We start from the raw sequence: 17,823 nt of genomic DNA, 5'->3' as shown, positions 1-17,823 counted from the left end.
ACGCAGATGAGCAGGGACCCTGGGCATCTTTCTTTTGGTGTTTTTCAGAGTCGGTGGAAAGACCTCTTTTAGTGTCCTAAGTTTTCATAACTGTGACCTTAATTGCCTACCGTCTGTAAGCTGTTAGAGTCTTAACAACCGTTCCACAGGTGCATGTTCATTAATTGTTTATGGTTCATTGAACAAGCATGGGAAACAGTGTTTCAACCCTTTACAATGAAGATCTGAAAAGTTTGGATTTTTATGTTTGGAGGAAAAAGGTGTACGCTTGCAAGCCGAAGAACACCATCCCAACCGTGAAGCACGGGGGATGGGGGTGCTTTGCTGCAGGAGGGACTGGTGCACTTCACAAAATAAATGGCATCATGAGGCAGGAAAATGATGTGGATATATTGAAGCAACATCTCAAGACATCAGTCAGGAAGTTAAAGCTTGGTCGCAAATGGGTCTTCCAAATGGACAATGACCCTAAGCATACTTCCAAAGTTGTGGCAAAATGGCTTAAGGACAACAAAGTCAAGGTATTGGAGTGGCCATCACAAAGCCCTGACCTCAATCCTATAGAACATTTGTGGGCAGTACTGAAAAAGCGTGTGCGAGTAAGGAGGCCTACAAACCTGACACAGTTACACCAGCTCTGTCAGGAGGAATGGGCCAAAATTCACCCAACTTATTGTGGGAAGCTTGTGGAAGTCTACCTGAAACATTTGACCCAAGTTAAACAATTTAAAGGCAATGCTACCAAATAGTAATTGAGTGTATGTAAACTTCTGATCCACTGGGAATGTGATGAAAGAAACAAAAGCTGAAAGAAATTATTCTCTCCACTATTATTCTGACATTTCACATTCTTAAAATAAAGTGGTGATCCTAACTGACCTAAGACAGGGAATATTTACTAGGATTAAATGTCAGCAATTGTGAAAAACTGAGTTTAAATGTGTTTGGCTAAGGTGTATGTATACTTCCGACTTCAACTGTATGTACAGTTACTGTGAGGACGGCGTCAATGAAGCACTCAATGATGAAGCCACTGACTGATGTGGTGTACTCCTCAATGCCATCGGAGGAATCCCGGAACATATTCCAGTCTGTACTAGCAAAACAGTCTTGTAGCTTAGCATCTGCTTCATCTGACCACTTTTTTAATGATCTAGTCACTGGTGCTTCCTGCTTACATTTTTTATTGTAAGCAGAAATCAGGAGGATATAATTATGGTAAGATTTGCCAAATGGAGGGCGAGGGAGAGCTTTGTATGCGTCTCTGTGTGTGGAGTATTGGTGGTCGAGAGTTTTTTCCCTCTGGTTGCACATTTAACATGCTGATAGAAATTTGGTGAAACAGATTTAAGTTTCTCTGCATTAAGTCCCCGGCTACTAGGAGTGCCACCTCTGGGTGAGCGTTTTTTTGTTTGCTTATGGCGGAATACAGCTCATTCAATGCTGTCTTAGTGCCAGCCTCATGAAACTCTTTAGGTAGATAGTGTGGTCTACAGCTTATCAAGAGATACTCTACCTCAGGCGAGCAATAGCTCGAGACTTCCTTAGATATTGTGCACCAGCTGTTATTTACAAAAATACATAGTCCGCCGCCCCTTGTCTTACCAGACGCCGCTGTTCTATCCTGCCAGTACAGCGTTTAACCAGCCAGCTGTATTTTGATAGTGTCGTTGTTCAGCAAACTCCATGAAGCATAAGATATTTCCTTTTTGAATGTTCTGTTGGTAGTTTAATCTTCCGCGTAGGTCATCTATTTCATGGTCCAAAGATTGCACGTTTGCTTGCAGAATGGAAGGAAGTGGGGGTTTATTCGATCACCTACGAATTCTCAGAAGGCAGCCCGCCCTTTGGCCCCTTTTTCTCTGCCTCCTCTTCATGCAAATCACAGGGATCTGGGCCTGTTCCCGAGAAAGCAGTATATAATTTGCGTCGGGCTCATCAGATTTGTTAAAGAAAAAAATGATTCTGCCAGTCCGTGGTGAGTAATTGCAGTCCTGATGTCCAGAAGGTATTTTTGGTAGTGGCAACATTATGTACAAAAGAAGTTAAAAAAGAAGTTACAAACAACGCAAATAAACGAACAAAAACACAATCGGTTGGGGACACGTAAAATGTCAGCCTTCTTCTCTGGCACCACTTTGGGAATCAAGGGCAATGGTGACATCATTGAAGACTTTATAAAGTTGCAGTGACACATCCATGACCTGAGCGGAAACCAGATTGCATACTATAGACATCAAGTTGTTCAGCACTTTTGATAAACAGGGCAAAATAGAAATAGGCCTATAACAGTTAGGATCAGCTTGATCACCCCCTTTAAATAAAGGACATACCGTGGCTGCCTTCCAAGCAATGGGAACCTCCCCAGATAGGAGAGACAGTTTAAAAAGGTCAGAGATAGGATTGGCGATGATAGGGGCAGCAACCTTAAAGAAGAAAGGGTCTAAACCATCTGACCCAGAGGTATTTCGAGGGTCAAATTTAAGGAGCTCCTTTAGCATCTCAGACTCAGTGACCGCCTGCAGGGAGAAACTTTGTAGCTGGGCAGGGAAAAAAGAGGGAGGAGCATCGGGGCTAGTCGCATTAGAAGGGGTGGGAAATGAGGAAATGTTGGACGGGCAAGGAGGCATGGCTGAGTCAAATAGGAATCCTGACTTAATTAAAGAGCTCAACCATGTGTTTCTTGTCAGTAACAACTACATCATCAACATTAAGGAACATGGGCAGCTGTGACGAGGAGGGTTTATTCTCCAGGTCTTTAACCGTTTTCCAGAACTTCTTGGGGTTATACCCACAGAGAGAGAACTGCTCCTTAAAGTAACTCAATTTGGCCTTCCGGATAGCCTGAGTGCACTTATTTCTCATTTGCCTGAACGAGAGCCAGTCAGCCTGAGTATGCGTGTGTCGAGCCTTTCGCCAAATGTAATTCTTGAGGTGGAGTAACTGCAAGATCACAGTCGAACCAGGGGCTGAACCTGTTTTTAATTCTCATTTTCTTTATGGGGACGTGTTTGTTAACAGTACCACTGAAAATATCAAAAAAGAAAGTCCAAGCGTATTCAACAGAGGGGATCAAGCTGATTCTATACCATTTTACAGAGGCCAGTTCATGAAGGAAGCCTCGCTCATTAAAGTTTTTTTAGCAAGCGTCTATGACAAATCAGAACAGGTCGTTTCACTGAGCAGCCATTACGAACACAGGCTGTAAAACAGTGATCACTAAGGTCATTACAGAAAACACCAGACTGATACCTATCAGGATTATTTGTGAGGATAACATGAAGGAGAGTAGCCTTTTCTGGGTGTTAGGAGTCATACCTTGTGGGATTGGTAATAATCTCAGAAAGATTTAGGGAGTCCCATTGCTTTAGGACCTGTTCAGGTAGTTTAAGCATGTCCCAGTTTAGGTCAGCTAGCATGACAAATTCAGATTTAGTGTAAGAGAGCTTAGGGCAGGTAGGGTACAGGCCGATGCTGATGGAGGATGATAGCATCTAGCAACAGTCAACAAAGAGCTATTTGAAAGTTTAATGCTTAAAACCAGCATATCAAATTGTTTTGGGGACAGACTTGGTGGAGACAACCGAGCACTGAAGTTGATCCTTGGTAAAGATTGCCACCTTTGGAAGATCTGTCTTGCCAAAAAAAGTTATAACCAGAAAGGTTAACATAAGTATTCAAAATACTCTTCCTTAACCACGTCTCAGTAATGACCAACACATCTGGATTGGAGCTGTGAATCCACACTTTCAATTGATCCATTTTAGGTAATAACATTCTAATGTTAACATGCAGAAAACCAAGGCTTTTACGAGAGCAGAAATCAGTGAAGCAGATATCAGAGCACAAGTCAGAATTGGGGCTAGCAACAGTAGATGGGCCAGGGTGTACATGCACATTTCCAGATATCATCAGCAGTAATATGATCAAGGCACGGCAGAGGACAGGGAGAGCTCTGCAGTGTTGATTTATGACATTTGAATGTGCATTAGATGGCAACAAGATCATATTGCACAACAGTTTCATCAGGTAACATGAATACAAAGCCGGCAAGAGGTGGTTAGAATAGGATGGGAGGCCAAAAGTCTGTGTAACCAAGTTAGAGTCCCCAGTGTGGGAACAAACATAGTCTGTCCCACGGTTGGGTAAACGAGAAAGTTCATAGTCAACAAAGCAGGCAGTAGTCATGAGGCAAATAGCAAAATGCACAAGAAAAAAAATTAAGTATATAACGACTTAGGGCTAGCCATTGTAAGTTCAGAGTCACTTGCCCCAACAGTGCTTGTGTGCTGGAGGCGAGTGAAAGCTCGGGAGAGAGGAGGGAGTGTGGTGAGGGTACCTGTACCAGACAGGTGGAGACAAGCCAGGGCCGACGGTTAACAGATCACCAGGTGGAATCCAAGCAACAGTGCAGCAGGCAACGGGAGTAGGTGTCACACTCACTTGGGAGAAGCTTTTATTTCTGGAGGCAGATTTATTGTCGAAAAGGCCAGTGGAAGGTCTCTGAACAGCGGGAGGGGGCTTCAAAGGCCTCTGGATTTGGGTGGGGCAGGCTGCCAGAGACTCCTGCCACTTGTTGGGCCCAAAGGCCTTGACACCTCTCACGTCACACCTCAGTGCTAATTGAAGTTGTATCTGGACTGTCCTAGCAAGCCTGGCAGCCTTAATTTAGCATTCAGTCAACATAAAGTAAAATATATCATTGTAATGTACTTTTTAATTTTTTTTATTCTTCTTCTTTGCTTTCAAAATTGCATCAGACCAAACACTACTCACTCAGTTCCAGGTTGGACGGTGTCCTCAGGTCTCTGCTGTTTGTTTGCCAGAGCACCCTCCACATATAGCTTGGAGAAAGAAATCCTTGGTACCAGTAATCCCTCCAGGTAATTTTGTCCAAAATGAGGTTGTAGGTTTGGAGTTTTGATCTGGAGCGAAGGGCATGCTGTTGAGGGTAGCATCCTGAATATGTCCCTGCAGAAAAATTTTGTAAAAACATGTTGAAAAATGTGAGAGCTCACATGCAGCTGTCTCTCACTCTCTCACTCTCTCCCTTCTCTCTCTCTCTCTCTCTCTCTCTCTCTCTCTCTCTCAAACCCTCAAAAAGTGACACAGCTGCAATATTGAGAGCATCTTGTCTATCTGCTTCATTGTTTGGAACGGCAACAGCACCACCCTCGATTGCATGGCGATACAGAGGGTGGTGTGGACAGCCCAGTACATCACTGGGGCCGAGCTCCCTGCCATCCAGGTCCTCTATATCAGACGGTGTGAAAGGAAGGCCCGGAAAGTCATTAAAGACTCCAACCACTGAAGCATAGACTGTTCTCACTGCTTCCACATGGCAAGTGGTCCCGGAACATCAATTCTGACACCAACAGGCTCCATAACAGCTTCTATCCCCAAGCTATAAGACTGCTAAATAGCTAACAAAATGGATACACGGATTATCTGAGTTGACCCTTGTATTTATTTCTCTCTGTACACTCACAGGACTCACTCACGCACACTGACACTCCAACACACATAACATGCACACGTGTATATTCACTACGCACACGCACACACACTCACATACAATCATAATTTACACTGCTGCTACTCTGTTTATCATATATCCTGAATACTAGTCACCCTTTACATGTCTACCTCTATCACTTTAGTATCTCTGCACATTGTATGGTATTGGAACTGATTCTGTATATAGCTTCTTACCTTTTCTTATGTTATTTTTTTGTGCCACATTGATATTGATGACTGCATTGTTGGGTTTAGAGCTGGCAATAATGGCATTTCACTGTACCTGTGCATATGATTTAAAAACTTGAAACTTGGATGTTTCATCCACAGAGTTCCAATTGTATTGTTTCATCTATGAGAAAATGTGCTGAATGTCAGCCCAGTTTCATCTGGCCTCGTCTTCTCCCTGCGCCTTACCACTGTAAGGAGGGGAAGCCCCTAGCATGAGTGACATGGTGCTTTGTGACATAGTGCTTTATACTAGCCTGATCCCAGATATTGCCATCTATGGTCATGGGAGTTAGCGAGAGAGCACTGATCTGGGACCAGGCTAGTACTTTGTACCAAGAGGGCAAACCGTTCTCAGATTGTTAGGGAGGTGGCAGAGGATGACGTGACCTACACCACTATTGCTACAGTGTATTCGGAAAGTGTTCTGACCCCTTGACTTTTTCCACAATTTGGAACGTTACAGCCTTATTCTAAAATATATATATATATACTGTATGTTTATATACATAATATGTTGCAGACCTGGCTTCAAATACTATTTGAAAGCATGTCAAATATTATATTGGGCTTGACTGAGCTTCCCTGTGTTTCAATGGAACCAATAGAAAAGTACCAAATTACAAATCCCGTCCACCTGGCAGCAAATGCTCAAAGTATTTGAAAAATGTCAAATAGTATTTGAACCCAGGTCTGATCTGTTGTGTTGTAGGTCCTGAAAACCAAGAAGGAGAAGCAGGAGTTGGCTCATCAGGAAGCTATTGTGGAGGTTGTGGAGAAACACTCCAAAGAACAGCAGGATTTTGGTAAGAGAAAGAAAAAAATCTAAGTAACCACACTTGAGTGCCATTTCCTAAGAGAAACTTGAGTCTAAAAAATACTCTCAAAGAACTTAAGGATTTAGCTAGGTGAAATAAATATATATTTTTAAAGCAACTTTCAGAAACGCCGTATGAGTCTTAAGATTGGGCTGTTAGTAATGTTGTATAATCACCTTAAGTGCGAACAAAAAATCCCTTAGGAATATAGTCCATGATTGTTATTATGAGTGCTCTTAGAAACACTAAAGAACAGCAGGATTTAGGTAAGAGAAAAAAACGCCTCATTAGTGCCCACTCCCTTAGAAATGGTTTGACCTTAACTGAATGTAAACTCATAATACTTTACAACAGAACTCATCCAACAGATTTCAAGTCAACTTTTGTATGCAATAACCCTACATCTATTTGGGACACAATACTGTAATGGTTTCATACTGTGCCCCATTTTTTTTTTTACTGCAACATTTGCACACATACAGGGACACCCTCCACGCACTGAGGGGTTGAGGTGGTTGGAGGAGATCAGAGTTGTGGGTTTGATTTCTGTGTGGGCCTCATCAGTATATGTGTACTCTGTACTTGGTTTAAGGTAAAAGTTAGATTAACATATATATATTATATATATATATGTTTCAGCTTGTTCATTCCCCAGAGTCGACCAGTAACCAGAAGCTGATGCTAGAGTACGAGAACTGCCAGGAGCTGCAGCTCAATTGCAGGCCATGGAGGAGAGCAAGGGCCGCACCCTGGAGGAGCTCAACCTCTTCTACAAGGCCAAGCTCCAGGAGAAGATGCTCATGCTGGGACAGGTGAGGGGGGAGGGTAGAGACTTGATCTTTTACCATATAAGGCTATCTTCTGTATACCAACCCACCTTGTCACAACCCAACTGATTGGCTCAAATGCATTAAGAAGAAAATACATTTCACAAATTAACTTTTAAGTCATTTTGGCAAAACTGTCTTTTCCGCATTCATGTAATGATGGCACCGAAGCAGACACATTGAGCACACATTTGGAAAGTCAAAGCTTGTTGTACTAATTACATATGCCACCAACAAAGGTGACGGATACAATTTGGGATTTTAACTTTCCTGACTGGGACACTCATGCAAACCAGAAACCCTGAACATGTGAGTATATATATTATTAATGAGCTAGCAATGCTGTGTGTGTGCTCATCTGGAAAACGAGTGTGCGTGACTTTTGACAATTCAGTATGGGGTGCACGTCCAACTGACCACCAGCTGGCTAGAGATCGTGTGTGTGGTGTAACATTACTGATTCAAATAACCCATGGAATGTCAGAATACAACTATAGGGATTATATTAATTCTAGGTATAATAGATTTAAGCTAGTATAAACTGCTGATCGCTTCTTATGGGAGCATGTAGCCCAAATCTATTGCTTCATGCTAATGCTAGCTAGGTAGGTTTTGACGTTTTGGTAGGGGCGTGTCAGTTTTAGCTAGGTGGTTGTCTCTGGCTAGAAATTGTGTGTATGGTGTACTGATTCAAAGAAATCATCAGATGAAATTTCAGAGTATATTACTGTCATGACTTCCGCCGAAGTCGGTCCATCTCTTTGTTCGGGCGGCGAAGCTGGGTCCACGATTTGTGGGGCCATTTAAAGTCCTGAGGAGACTGAACGAGGTATGCTACAGTTTACAGCTTCCCCCAGATTATCGTATTAATCCCTCATTCCATGTGTCTCTCCTCAGGCCGGTGGTGGCTGGTCCACTCCAGGAAGCTGAGGTGCGGGAGGTTCCTCCGCCCCCTCTGGACATCGAGTGGGCCCCGGCGTATGCTGTTTGAGCCATCCTGGACTCAAAGCGTCGTGCGAGGGGCCTTCAGTACCTCGTGGAGTAGGAGGGGTACGGTCCGGAGGAGAGATACTCGGTGCCGGTGGAGGACGTCCTGGACCCTTCGTTGCTGCAGGATTTCCACCGTCTCCATCCGGATTGCCCTGCGCCTCGTCCTCCGGGTCGTCCCCTAGGCCGGTGTCGGCAAGGGGGGGATACTGTCACGACTTCCGCCGAAGTCGGTCCCTCTCCTTGTTCGGGCGGCGTTCGACGGGCGGCGTTCGACGGTCGACGTCACCGGCTTTCTAGCCATCGCCGATCCATTTTTCATTTTCCATTTGTTCTGTCTTTGTCTTACACACCTGGCTTCACTCAACTAATTACTTGTTTATTATTTGACCCTCTGTTCCCCATGTTGTGTTTGTGAGTGATTGTTTGTTGTAATTCGGTCCGTCTTTGTGGGCTCGTGATTTACTTTGAATATTTGTCTTTTTGAGTAAAGACTTTGATTACGCATATCTGCTGTCCTGCGCCTGACTCTCTACACCAGCTACACATAGGGCCGTTACAGATTCATTATATGGCTAATCGATTAAAGTTAGTATCAATTGCAGATCTCCTCTTATGAGAGCAGGTAGCATTGTTAGTCTATGCTCGCTAGCTAGTTAACTAGCTTGCTTGCTAGCTAGCTAATTAATTTTAATCTCAGATCTACTTAGCTAGCTAGTTCTTACCAGTGTCTGGATGTCGGTGTTTCAGAGCAAGTTCAACCATCATTTTCTCCTGGGAATGCTGTACCATGGTGTTGTATCCCTAGATTAGCAATGTATGTGTGTGTAGCTGTCAGTCAGTGTCATGCAGGTTCGATTGCATCACTTTCAGAATAAAATGATATGATACCAAGGTAAAACACAGTAACTGCAGCCAAGGGCAGGTTGAAACCAAGCTAAAAGGCAGTAAGTTACTGCCATTTACCTTGGTTTCACAGTAACTTTTTGCAGTTACTGCTAATATGACCCCCATTTTCTCCAAAACACAATACAATAGAGGCAGGATACTTGTCCACATGATTAAGCATGTATTTAATGTAGAAAAAACTCATTTTCGACAATGTGCAGTTACTGCTTTTTCGCTTGGGAGGGCAGTGCAGAAGGATATACACATATATGTTTTACAATGCATTATAGATACTGTAGTTCATGTCTTGTCTCATCGCTGCAATTCCCGTACGGATAGAGTAAGAATTAGTAGAATGGACACTGCCATTCAAGTCAACAACTACCACAGTAGCTATTAGTACAACATCATGTTTTTTATATAAAAGGGTTATAAGAAGAAGATAATCTATGACCTGAAGAAGCAACCAGGAGCTAGAGAAGTTCAAGTTTGTCCTGGAATACAAGATCAAAGAACTGAATAAACAGATTGAGCCCTGGGAGAACATCAAGGAGATAAAGAAGCAGATGAAGGAGGACCGGGATAGGGAGATCCAAATCAAATTTTATTGGTCACATACACATATTTAGCAGATGTTATTGCGGGTGTATCGAAATGCTTGTGTTCCTAGCTCTAGCAGTGCAGTAGTATCTAACAATTGAAAACAATACACAAAAATCTCAAAGTAAAAGAATGGAATAAAGAAATATATAAATATTAGGACAAGCAATGTCGAAGTGGCATTGACTAGAATACAGTATGTAAACATTACTAAAGTGACCAGTGTTCCATTATAAAGTGACCAGTGTTTCCAAATAAAGCCCCCCCCCCGGCCAAACCCTCATTTTAACCCGGACGACACTGGGCCAATTGTGCGCCACCCTATGGAACTCCATGTCATTTTTACATTTTACATTTTAGTAATTTAGCAGATGCTCTTATCCAGAGCGACTTACAGTAGTGAATGCATACATTTCATAAATTATTTTATTATTTTAATTTATTTATTTTTTATTTTAACCCAGGCGTTGCAAACACCATGCTCTACCAACTGAGCCACAGGGAAGGACATGACCGGTTGTAACATAGCCTGGTATTGAACCCGGGTCTGAAGTGACGCTCAAGCACTCTGTTTATGCTCCCACCGCTATATTGACACATTTTCTGAAAAAATCTGTTTTGGATTGAAACGTTGTCAGTAAAGCGGTTAATTGGGAGCATAAACAGAGTGTGTGGGCCTTCCTGTTCTTTACTAGATCTCACCTGACCTCAGAGATATCGATGACACAGTCTTTCGGACCTACCAGGTCATTGCTGATAAGAAAGTCTTTGCCAACGTCAACAGTTTCATGGGTGTAGTGTTCCCCATCCTCCCTTCGAGGAAGCCTCACCTGCCTGTTATTTTTTTACTCCTTTTTCTCCCCAATTCCGTGGTATCCAATTGGTAGTTACAGTCTTGTCTCATCGCTGCAACTCCCGTACGGACTCGGGAGAGGCAAAGGTCGAGAGCCGTGTGGCCTTCGAAACACAACCCAACCAAGCTGCACTGCTTCTTGACACAAGCTTAACCCGGAAGCCAGCCACACCAATGTGTCGGAGGAAACACTGTATACCTGGCGACTATGTCAGCATGCACTGCACCCGGCCCGCCACAGGAGTCGCTAGTGCTCAATGGGACAAGGACATCCCTGCCGGGCAAACCCTCCCATAAACCAGACGACGCTGGGCCAATTGTGTGCCGCCCCATGGGTTTCCCGGTCGTGGCCATCTGCGATAGAGCCTGGACTCCAGAATCTCAAGTGGCACAGCTAGCACCGCGATGCAGTGCCTGAGACAACTGCGCCACTCGGGAGGCCCTCACCTGCCTTACCTACTTCAGAGGGGTTGGGTTAAATGCAGAAGACACATTTCGGTTGAATGGATTCAGTTGTGCAACTGACTAGGTATCGCCCTTCCTCGTACTACCTCAACAGTTTTGTTTTTCAATGAAACCAAGTACTGTCTAATAATAGTAAACTCGCTTTCAAACTTACAAGTACAATAGAAAGGCAGGTTTTAAATTAAGATGATGCATTGTTCTTAGGCCCAAATTGAACTTAAAAGATGTACAATGTTATCATACCATCCATGGTAAATACCCTTACAAACGAGCCACCCTTCTTGAATATCGTCAATAGGATACCTTCCCTGAAACCTGAATGCCTAGGCTACTTTACATATTCACAGATAGACAAGGCTTACCTTGCTTCAAAGTAGCCTAGCCAACATTTTACTGAGGGGATTGTTTTATATGAACATTGGTATGCAGGGTTCAGTAGGTCTGAAGGGTATACTACAAAGCAGGGTCAATGAGTTAGCCAGTTAACTTTGATAAACAACCTAAAATATCTACAGATTTTCAGGTTCATTAATAAAGCTACATTTCAATATGTTTTTGGGGTTCTTGAGTCAATTAGACCATGCCCATTTCAATATTTAGGCAAGTTAACTGGCTAATTAATTGATTCTGCTTTGTAATATAGCCCTCTGGTGTGGGACATGGAGAAAGCAACAACTGTCTTTCCCTGGGAGATTCTCAACTGGGAAAAAGTACGTCCTCTCCTCGACTCCTCCATAAACCAAAAAGCAGTTGCCATATGTAGGAGTGTCAATTTATTAATATGCGAACGAAAGAGTGTCCTCTCCTTGCTTGCCTCCTCCTGCTGAGGAAGTACAAGTGTATCCTTCCGACGGCTAGCGCGGAAGTATTTTAAAAGCCGCCACACACCCTTTGAGTCAACAGTTGTTTTCTCGAAAGAGAAAAGCATGCATACATTTAAAAACAATACGCTACTTATCTATTAAATGTCTCGCACAAAAATATATTTATTTGTACTACTTTACACATGTATTTTAGGATTCCACCCCTGTGACATGCTAGCAGAGAAGGTGAGTCTCGTTTCATACAACTACATTTGTTTCCAGGTTTCCTCCCCTGTCTTCGATTACCTTTTAACTTTTTCAAAAGGAGTTGAGGACGGAGGAGTGGGCGCGAGTTGGAGATCATAGACTTAGTTACACTTCTCATCTTTGTGTCTGTGACAGCATGGTCAGCACCATTGAGACTATCTCCATTTTAAAATAGTCAATTTGTTCTTCTACTACTTCTATGAGTTGGTAAATAAACTGAAAGGGTGCATACTGCCACCAAGAGTGTTTTGTTTGAACATGTATAAAGCCAAGGTTGGTGATATACTGCCACCTGCAGTTATGGAATGTTTGCTCACAAGATAATTCAATGGATGATCTCTCCTGATGACCTGGGTGGAATTGTCTATCTAAGTCTATGGTGGAGGTGCAAAAAAACAAGTGGCGGCCAGTCACACTATCAACCAATCAGAGCACACAAACAATTCAAACGGACTGACGGGAGAGCATACACCGTTCATAGTTACTCTAATAAGGACACCTCCACCCAAAAGGGTATTCAAATGAAGTGTTCGCATTTTCCTTCAATAGCATAAATCACATAACCTATCTTTATCTTCATGTTTGGCTCTGGCATAAACTATATGTAGTATTATGCCTACACATCAGGAGCTGACGTTGGAGTTTGAACAGTATCAGATGGGAAGGGCCAGTTAGAGCCTTCATTGTGGCTAACACAAGAGGCAATCTTAGATCATGTGAATCAATGACGCCATGCTCGGAGTGACAGAGGGGGCATTATCTGGGGACACTGACATCAGAGCCACCTCCACAAACACACCAGCCATCTCCAGCTCAGTCGTTGTGTCCATCGGCTGCCCCATTGTCTGTCTGTCCGCGTGCCGTCTCACTGCGAAGCACTGGTCGATGTCACCATTGCCACACCATAACAATCCCACCCACCCCCCCTATTTCCACCATATATATTGTGATTTGTAATTGTGCTTTTTGACCACTTAATGACGTGGTAGTTTTCCTTTATGAGAAGAGTAGAGAGGTTGTCCTCTCTCATTGCCCGTGTGTGTGTGTGTGTGTGTGTGTGTGTGTGTGTGTGTGTGTGTGTGTGTGTGTGTGTGTGTGTGTGTGTGTGTGTGTGTGTGTGTGTGTGTGTGTGTGTGTGTGTGTGTGTGTGTGTGTGAGAGAGATAGGAGAACAGACCAGGGAGAGATTACACTAAGGAGGGAGGACCTGTTGACATATATCTCTCAAGTCAGCCATGAGGATCTCCTTCAGGACTGGAAACTACCTCAGATAATCTGACACCACTGCAAACAAGCATACAGTCAACGCTGGAGCACATGGACCATGACACAACCAGGATGACTCCACTCTGAGACTCACCAAGACACACAGCTTTGGAATTATGAACCACAACTGTCTCAACCAGCCTCCAGGAAGTTTTGTGGAGTGTGTATGTCTATCACGATGTGTTTTTGTTATGACGATCTAATTGGAGGACTGACAGATGGGATGACTAAAGAGAGGCTGGAGGAACAGGCTTGTTAGTCTGCACTGGTAAGTAATCTACATGTGACAATGTTACTATGACGCCAGCACCATCACGTGCACATTTCAGTTACAACTCCAATAACAATCTCTGGAGAACTACTGTAGTACACACTGCGTCCCTCGAGAACTTTGAGTTTTGCATTGCTAAATGCAATGGACAATGGATGTTGATGAGGCAACTAGCACAAAGGATAACAAGTAGAATGTGATAAGATTTGCATGACATCTTTAACCATTGATATAGTTCACAACATAGCTCAATGCTAGTTACACAAGCATAGAATTTGAATTTGACATTTAACCCAAACTGCTCTTAACCCCCTCAGGTACCTATTGTGAGCTGGCTGGATTAACCTCGAGGGGGGCTCCCCTAGTAGCCATGGCTGAGATGGAGGAGTTCTCCCCCATGTCCCCGCGGCGCACCCCACGCCGGACCCCCCGTGTGCTGCGCCTGGACCCGGCCCTGCTCCAGAGGCGCGTGTTGGAGGACCAGGTGGAACTGTGGTGGTTCCGCGAGCCGCGGCGCTCCCTGCTCTGCTACTGCATCTCAGTGAGCCTCGTCCTGGGCTTGGGGCTGGGCGGAGTAGGCCTCCTCTCCACCACCACCAGCCTGTCCGGGGAGTGGCGCCTAGGAGTGGGCACCATGCTCTGCCTCCTAGCTCTGGCTGTCCTCCTCAAACAGCTCCTAAGCTCCGCCGTCCAGGATATGAATTGCGTTCGTAGCCGGAGGCGGATAGAGTTAATGAAGAGCGGTGGGCGGGCGGACCCGGTGGTCATCCTTTTCACCGGGATGGCTTTGGCACTCTGCGGAGGGGTCCTACTCTACATGTCGCTGGCCAGCGGGCACCATGGGCCCGGGCAGCGCCACAGGGATATGTTCCTGTCCGGGGTGGTGCTACTGTGGGTAGGGGGCACCACCGGGTTGGCGGTGGCTGGGTACTTGCTGGTAGTGCACCTCCAGCAGAGGAGAGAGAGGAGGATGTTGCAGAGGCGGAGGAGGGGAGGGAGAGGGTTGCGGGATAGGGCAGTCAGGGTGTTTACAGTCTCCTCTAGCAGAACTAGCCTCATCTGAGAGAGCAGACCTGGGTCTTGTTCATTAGGCACCAAACGGCGTTGCCCTAATGAACACTACCCTTCATTCAAATAGTATTTGTAGTTCTTTCAAATACTTGAGCTGTGCTTGATTGAGCTTGCCTGGAGCAATGGGACCAGAGCCATATATACTGTATACATCCCAGGTCTGTTGAAGAGGAGAGGAAAACAAGTGAGGAGAGGAGAGCAGGAGGTGAAAAGAGGAGGGGAGAGGGAGGCAAGTTAGGAGAGGAGAGACGAGACGAGACTAGGGGACTTAATAGATGAAGGGACTTGAGGGGAGGGAAACATAGGAAAGGGGTATCACCACTCACTCTCCCGGGTCTGTAACAGAGTCCTGTGTTTGTTGCTGGCACTGTGACTGCGTCATCCTGTTGACTAATGCCCATTGCAGACCGTGCCCACTATGCCCACTATGCCATTCACCACTGCTGTGTTCTGGGAACCAGGCTGTGCAGGGTGACACCAGCCCCACGGACCCCCAGGACCCTCAGTCAGACTGGCCATTGTTTCTGTCAGTGGCAGAATGAGTGCTACACTGCCATCGTCACAAACAAGCCACTCGCATGGGGGAGACCCGACCAAGTCACATTGTTCTAGTTCCTCTGTGTTGTTTTGACTCACTTGTCCTATTTGATGTTATTGTAATGACCCAAATTTGGTAGTCTATTCAGTGCTTAATTTGTAAATCGGAAGATGCAGGAACAAACATTTAGCATGAAATCGGGTGACCTGGGGGGCTCAGAGGTACTGGAAAACATGACAAAATAGATGCACTTTTATAATAAAGCATAACGTGCATATCGTCGCATTCACCTAGTGGCATAGAGTAGAGGCACTTACAGAAGTTGCACACATGGGCAGTGGTGGAAAAAGTACCCAATTGTCATACTTGAGTAAAAGTAAAGATACCTTAATGGAAAATGACTCAATTAAAAGTGAAAGTCACCCAGTAAAATACTACTTGAGTAAAAGTCTAAAAGTATTTGGTTTTCAATATACTTAAGTATCAAAGGTATATTTAATTGCTCAAATATACTTAAAAATCAAAAATACATTTTTTTTTTAAATTCCTTATATTAAGCAAATCAGATGGCACCATTTTCTTGTTTTTTTTTAATTAACGGATAGCTAGGGGCACTCTCCAACACACAGACAAACTAAGCATTTGTGTTTAATGAGTCTGCCAGATAAGAGGCAGTAGGGATGACAAGGGATGTTCTCTTGATAAAGTGTGTAAATTGGACCTGCTAAGCATTCAAAATGTAGCTAGTACTTTTGGGTGTCAAGGAAAAAGTACATTATTTTCTTTCGAAATGTAGTGTGGTAAAAGTTGTCCAAAATGTAAATAGTAAGGTAAAGTACAGATATCCAAAAAAACTACTTAAGTAGAACCCTTAGTAGCCTAGGGTCTGGGGAAAATGTGCCCTTTTATAAACGCATTTCATGCAACTCTACATACTTTTACGACGGCAGACTTTGGAAGAATCTTTTTTAATACCACACAAATGATTGAAATGACAGGCTGGTTTGACACTGACAAACTGAGAATCTGAATTCATTAAAAACAACCTAGTCTTGAATCCATCAATAGCCTAGGCCTAGATGTGTGGAGACACATACAGTGAGCGGAAAAAGTATTTGATCCCCTGCTGATTTTGTATGTTTGCCCACTGACAAAGAAATGATCAGTCTATAATTTTAATGGTAGGTTTATTTGAACAGTGAGAGACAACACAAAAATATCCAGAAAAATGTACGTAAAAAATGTTATAAATTGATTTGCATTTTAATGAGTGAAATAAGTATTTGACCCCCTCTCAATCAGAAAGATTTCTGGCTCCCAGGTGTCTTTTATACAGGTAACGAGCTGATATTAGGAGCACACTCATAAAGGGAGTGCTCCTAATCTCAGCTTGTTACCTGCATAAAAGACACCTGTCCACAGAAGCAATCAATCAATCAGATTCCAAACTCTCCACCATGGCCAAGACCAAAGAGCTCTCCAAGGATGTCAGGGACAAGATTGTAGACCTACACAAGGCTGGAATGGGCTACAAGACCATCGCCAAGCAGCTTGGTGAGAAGGTGACAACAGTTGGTGTGATTATTCGCAAATGGAAGAAACACAAAAGAACTGTCAATCTCCCTCGGCCTGGGGCTCCATACAAGATCTTAACTCGTGGAGTTGCAGTGATCATGAGAACGGGGAGGAATCAGCCCAGAACTACACGGGAGGATCTTGTCAATGATCTCAAGGCAGCTGGGACCATAGTCACCAAGAAAACAATTGGTAACACACTACGCCGTGAAGGACTGAAATCCTGCAGCGCCCGCAAGGTCCCCCTGCTCAAGAAAGCACATATACATGCCCGTCTGAAGTTTGCCAATGAACATCTGAATGATTCAGAGGACTGGGTGAAAGTGTTGTGGTCAGAGGAGACCAAAATGGAGCTCTTTGGCATCAACTCAACTCACCGTTTTTGGAGGAGGAGGAATGCTGCCTATGATCTCAAGAACACCATCCCCACCGTCAAACATGGAGGTGGAAACATTATGCTTTGGGGGTGTTTTTCTGCTAAGGGGACAGGACAACTTCACCGAATCAAAGGGACAATGGACGGGGCCATGTACCGTCAAATCTTGGGTAAGAACTTCCTTCCCTCAGCCAGGGCATTGAAAATGGGTCGTGGATGGGTATTCCAGCATGACAATGACCCAAAACACACGGCCAAGGCAACAAAGGAGTGGCTCAAGAAGAAGCACATTAAGGTCCTGGAGTGGCCTAGCCAGTCTCCAGACCTTTATCCCATAGAAAATCTGTGGAGGGAGCTGAAGGTTCGAGTTGTCAAACGTCAGCCTCGAAATCTTAATGACTTGGAGAAGATCTGCAAAGAGGAGTGGGACAAAATCCCTCCTGAAATGTGTGCAAACCTGGTGGCCCAACTACA

The 17,823-nt window shown here is 44.2% G+C and overlaps 1 protein-coding gene across 1 annotated transcript; it reads left to right on the top strand.

Moving 5' to 3' along the window:
• Positions 1 to 14,117: 14,117 nt before the first annotated feature.
• LOC106568800 (transmembrane protein 125) lies at positions 14,118 to 16,769 on the top strand. The gene has a single exon (XM_014139464.3). The coding sequence runs from the start codon at positions 14,160 to 14,162 to the stop codon at positions 14,850 to 14,852; it is 693 nt and encodes a 230-aa protein (XP_013994939.1). The 5' UTR covers positions 14,118 to 14,159; the 3' UTR covers positions 14,853 to 16,769.
• Positions 16,770 to 17,823: the final 1,054 nt, after the last annotated feature.

The sequence above is a fragment of the Salmo salar genome, chromosome 14, assembly GCF_965601325.2.
Source record: "Salmo salar chromosome 14, fSalSal1, whole genome shotgun sequence".
NCBI classification, from domain to species: Eukaryota; Metazoa; Chordata; class Actinopteri; order Salmoniformes; family Salmonidae; genus Salmo; species Salmo salar.
The sequence above is the reverse complement of the archived record's forward strand: the minus strand, read 5'-3'. Positions and strand labels throughout refer to the sequence as shown.